This window comes from Pteropus alecto, unplaced genomic scaffold, assembly GCF_000325575.1.
Source record: "Pteropus alecto unplaced genomic scaffold, ASM32557v1 scaffold30, whole genome shotgun sequence".
Classification (NCBI taxonomy): domain Eukaryota; kingdom Metazoa; phylum Chordata; class Mammalia; order Chiroptera; family Pteropodidae; genus Pteropus; species Pteropus alecto.
Window position 1 is genome coordinate 1,001,843 of NW_006429782.1, and position 4,971 is coordinate 1,006,813.

Below are 4,971 nucleotides of genomic sequence, written 5' to 3' on the forward strand. Positions count from 1 at the left end.
GCGGTGGCGGTGCGAGGCGAGGTGGTGGCCGAGGCAGCCGTGGGACGGGGGCAGGCACTGAGGGCGCCTCGGGTGCCGAGTCGCATGGTGTGGACAGGGCTTGTGAGGGTTGTGACCAGCACGTGGCAGGCTGTCATGGCGGGGAGACCCCAGGGGCCGGCTCGCTGGGAGGCAGAGGCGGAAATGCTGCTCCTCAGGGCCTTGCCACAGAGATGGGGAGACGGACGCGTCTCGCGTCATCGGGCCTGTGCTGGGGTTGCCCCCACCTTCGCCGTGCCCCAGCCCCTGCTCTTGCTGCCTCTGCCTTGGCGCTGGCCACACCCTCCCCCATACTCCGCGGGGCCCCTCTGCAGTTCTGAGTCTTTCTGCAGATGCCACTGTTTGAGTGAGGCCCACCCCGCCCCCGCCCTTCCTGGTGGCCCCCACCTGCTCTGGGCAAGTCTCAGCACACTGCACAGTTACCCATTGGTCTCAGTGATTGTCAGTCCCCCCAGCCGGATTGGCGACCCTTGAGGGCAGCCCGGCAGTGCTCAGGACGCGTGCCCTGCTGGGGTGGGTGCGAGCCGAGGCACGCTGACCAGCACCGGGACAGCACTGGGTTCCTGCTGCGTGTCGGATCTCGTCCCTGGAAAATATGTTTAGGTCCCGCCCTTGGTACCTGGAAATGGGACCTCACTGGGAAATAGTGTCTTCACAGGGGTATTAGTTAAAATGGGGTCATGCTAGAGTAGGGTGGCCATGATCCAGTGACAGACGTCCTGATAAGAAGAGGGAGCTCCATACACAGACACAGAGAGAGACCATGTGACTGTGGAGGCAGAGGTTGGGGGACGTGGCCACCAGCCCAGGGACGCCCAGAATCCCCAGAAGCTGGCAGAGGCAGGAAGGACCCTCCTCTGGCGCCTCAGGAGGGATCAGGGCCGTGTGACACCGAGCTCTCTGGCCTCCCGGTGGTGAGGGAGCAGTTGTTGGCATGTGGCCATCTGGTGCTTGGCCCCGGGGAGCTCACACGCTCCAGGTGCCAGAACCTTCCCTGCAGATGGGCGTTAGCAGGGCATGGGCTCTGCCCCGTGACAGCCTGAAGAAACGGCCACAAGCACTGCTCAGAGTTCACTGTCCTAGAGACTGGAGGTCGGGGGTCCCACATGGCCTCATGAAGTGAACCCAGGAGGGGTGGGGCCGAGCCGTCCCGAGGCCCCAGGAGAACCGTCCCGGCCTCTGCCAGCTTCCAGAGGCCCCTGCCCCCTTGTCACAGCTGGTGGCGCAGCCTTGTCCATCTCTCTGTGACCCTCCCACCTCCCCCTTATGAGGACCCTGTGAGGATGCTGGGCCCGGGAACCTAGGGTCGTCCCCTCTCAGGGGCCTTAACTGGGTCCCGCCGGCACAGTCTGCTGCCACGAGAGCGCGTGGCGCAGGCCCTGGGCCGTCGCTTAGGGCACCACGGCACTGTGTTCCCGCAGGGAAGGAGAACAACTTCCCGCCGCTGCCCAGCTTCGTGCCCCTGAAGCCCTGCTTCTACCAGGACTTCTCCGACGAGATCCCCATCGAGCACCAGGTCCTGGTGAAGCGGATCTACCGGCTGTGGCTCTGTGAGTGGCGGGTGGGCGCGCGGGGGGCCTCCCGCACCCTACAGAGGCCCAGGCTGCAAAGCTGCCCCGTCTTCGGGCTGTGGGACCCGAGGTGGTGACAGATATCCCCTCTGATGGAGTTGGTCTCAGGGGGCGGTGTGGTGTGCTGGACGAGCAGGTGGGGCTGGCTGGGTGGGGAGCTCTGTCCCCTGGAGCTCCCTCTGGCCGTGGTCCCTGTGCAGAGGGCGGGCGAGTCCCGAGGCCCAGCTCAGCCCCCTCGCTCTCCCTCTCCAGTCTACTGCGCCACCCTGGCAGTCAACCTCGTCGCCTGCCTTGCCTGGTGGATCGGCGGTGGCTCGGGAGCCAACTTCGGGCTGGCCCTGCTCTGGCTGCTGCTCTTCTCCCCCTGCGGCTACGTGTGCTGGTTCCGGCCCGCCTACAAGGCCTTCCGGTGAGTGCGGCCGCGTCTGGGACGGCGCCGAGTGGGGCGGCAGCACACCGCCAGCTGCGTGTGCCCGCCGTGCCGCCCACTCGGGACCTGTGCCTGTCACCCTCGTCCAGGTGCTGGACACCGTCCCTCTCGTCCAGTGTGGGTGACAGGTCCTGTTAGGTTCTGCGGGCGGCGGCTTGCTGTCGTCCGTTGTGTCGCATGTCTTAGTAACTGTTGGGGTGTGCTTCACCTTCCACACGACTCGCCTAACTCACAGTCCAGTGTTTTTAGAGCCTTCACGAGGTCGTACAGTCATTTCCTCCAGTTCCAGAATATTCCATCACCCGAAAGCAGCCCCATCCCCATCAGCAGTCACCCCACCCCCTCCTCAGCTCCCTGACACCCAGTCACCCATTCCGTCTGTGGACGTGCCTGTTCTGGACATTTCACACACTGTGTGGTCTGTGCGTCGGCGTCTTTCACTGAGCGTTGTGTGTTCGGGGTCCATCCATGTGGTGGCGGGTGTCAGCGCCTCCCCCCTGCCATGGTCAAGTGACACTCCAGTTTGGTCAGCCGCGTTGCGTGGTTCACCTATGTGTAGACGGGCATGTGGGTGGTTTCCCCGTTTGGCTGCTGGGAATCCGCCGCTCTGCACTCACCCCAGCCGGCCCCCCACTACGCAGGCTGAGGCCCCTAAGCCCCCGGCCCCCAGACTGAGTTAGGTCCCCGGAGGGGACAGGAAGCTGAACCCACTCACATCCAATGACGCTAAAGGGAGTTGCTGCTGGAGGTCTGGGCCAGCTGGCAGCCTCACACGAGGCACTGCACGCAGCAGGCCTGGGGACTGCCCAGGAGTGGTCCTGCGTGGCCAGACACTCCCCTGCCCCCTCCCATCCTCCTTCTGTGAACTGCAGGCATCCTGGGGCAGCAGGCAGAGCGGGGGGCATCTCGAATTCACGGGGCCCCATCTTCAGGGGAAGCTCTGGTCATTGAGACAGGCAACCTGTGTGCTAGCTGCAATGACGTCCTCAGGTGCGGGGGGCCCCGTGGGTACAGCGTGTTCTCAGAGGGCAGCGTGCAGCAGCTCGTGCCTAGCCGCGTTGGTCAGTCCCTAGGGACGGGAGCGTGGCCGGGTCACCCTCACGGCCATTTCCTCTCCTCTCCAGGGCTGACAGCTCCTTCAATTTCATGGCGTTTTTCTTCATCTTCGGAGCCCAGTTTGTCCTGACTGTCATCCAGGCCATCGGCTTCTCAGGATGGGGCGCCTGGTAAGTCGTGAGCATGCCCGCTGTGACGCATGGTGACTGCAGGCCCATGACTGAATGCGCATGTCGGCCTGCGCGGGCCCAGTGCTGTAACGCAGACCCCGCTCCTGATGCTGGAGGACAGCGGAGATGGCTTCCTGCTCCACGCACACTGCTGGGAGGCGCCCAGGGCCTGTGCGCGGAGCTTCCCACGCTCCGCTGGCAAGTGTGTGGCCCTCAGCCTGGCCGTCCGGCGGGGCCAGAACATGTGGGCCAGCACTGTCCAGCGAGAGCGCCGCTCTCCCATGTGCTCATTTTTAGGGTGTCGTACAGGGTTTCTGTGGCTGCTATAAGATTTACTCCAAACTTAGCTCCCTAAGATGAAACACACTCCTTGTTTCCAGCTTGGGGCCGGGGTTCTGCACGGGCCTCGTGGGCCACGCCCAGGCAGGGCTGGGCCGGGCTGTCCTGAGGCTCCAGCCGCGTCCCTGGCTCACGGCCCCTTGCCCCTTGTCACAGCCAGCAGCGCAGCCTGGTCTGTGACCCTCCCGCCTCCCTGTCCCTCTGTCCTATGTCCACTGGGAGAAGTGCTGCATTCGTCCTGGGCAATGAGAGCCGCATGCGTCTGGCTCCTCGGCCCGTGTGGGTGACCCGCCTCTCAGCCCCCTCACCCCCCTCACCCCCTTCACCCTTGGTTCCCTTCTCTGCACGGAGGCTCGAGGTCGACGCCAGGCTTTGCCCCCTACGGCTCCCTGAGACGGCCCTTTCTATGTGGCGAGCACTGGGCCCTGGACCGCGGCCGGCGTCGTCTTGGCTGGGTCTGGAGAGCCGGCGAGGTGTTGTCTCAGGGACCCTAGGACCGCCCAGGTGCGGCTTCGTGGGGGGGTACCCCAGGACTCAGCAGCAGTGGCCCCCCCACAGCCGTGGTCGCTGTGGAGACCGGACAGAGCGAGATGCGCCGAGGGAAAGGGCGGGGGGTGGGCTGGGGGCCAGGCACAGCTCCCAGAGTCCTCTCCCAGTGGGCTTCGTTCCCCCCAGATGAGACGTGACACACTGTGAGGTACGGTCCCCAGGGGCCTCACAGAGACCCAGCACCAGGGGTCCCACTGGGCGCCAGTCTTGTGGGCGCCTCTGCCCGGCTCGTCCGAGACCCCAGACCCCAGAGGACAGCGGTGCTCGGCGTGACCCGCCTGTTTGCAGAGCGTTTAGGGCCGGAGCTGTTGGGAGTTGGGGGTGGCAGGAGCCCCAAGACACCAGTTCCAGCCTCTGGGGGGTGCCTAGCCTCAGCCTCTGTGCAAGCTCTTTCCTTTCTGGTGTCCCCACCACCCTGGTTCCTGTGCTAGACTGGTGGGCACAGCCTCCTCGGGGGCTGAACGCTTGGGAACAGGGTGCCGCCAAGGCCGGGACCTCTGGGAAGGGGCTGTCGTGGTGTTCTCCTCTGCGGGGTTGGGAGGCAGCAGTGCAGACGATGGCGCTGTGTGTGCGGGCGGGTCGGGCCTCCCTGCCTTGCCTCCCACTGAGGCCCAGGGCTGCGGGGACAGTGGACACTGGCACCAGGCCTTGTCGCTGCCCCAGAGTCCGGTTTCCTTGGTTGCTCCAGCACTGGGAGCTGCAGGCTCTGCAGAGGGGTGTGGAGGATGGTGTACGCGGCCCCTTGGCTTCTGCGGGTCTTGGGGTGAGCCCAGGCCGCTCTGCCAGCCTGCACTCGCCTGCGCCCCCCTTCCCGCCC

The 4,971-nt window shown here is 65.5% G+C and overlaps 1 protein-coding gene across 1 annotated transcript in view; it reads left to right on the top strand.

Annotated features, from left to right (window-relative positions):
- The window catches only part of SCAMP4 (secretory carrier membrane protein 4), an 18,260-nt gene that overhangs the window by 7,158 nt on the left and 6,131 nt on the right, over positions 1-4,971 (top strand). Inside the window, exons 3-5 of the mRNA XM_006904062.3 lie at positions 1,461-1,589; positions 1,863-2,019; positions 3,165-3,266. Coding sequence (XP_006904124.1) covers positions 1,461-1,589; positions 1,863-2,019; positions 3,165-3,266 — 388 coding nt within the window. The remainder of the gene's footprint in view (positions 1-1,460; positions 1,590-1,862; positions 2,020-3,164; positions 3,267-4,971) is intronic.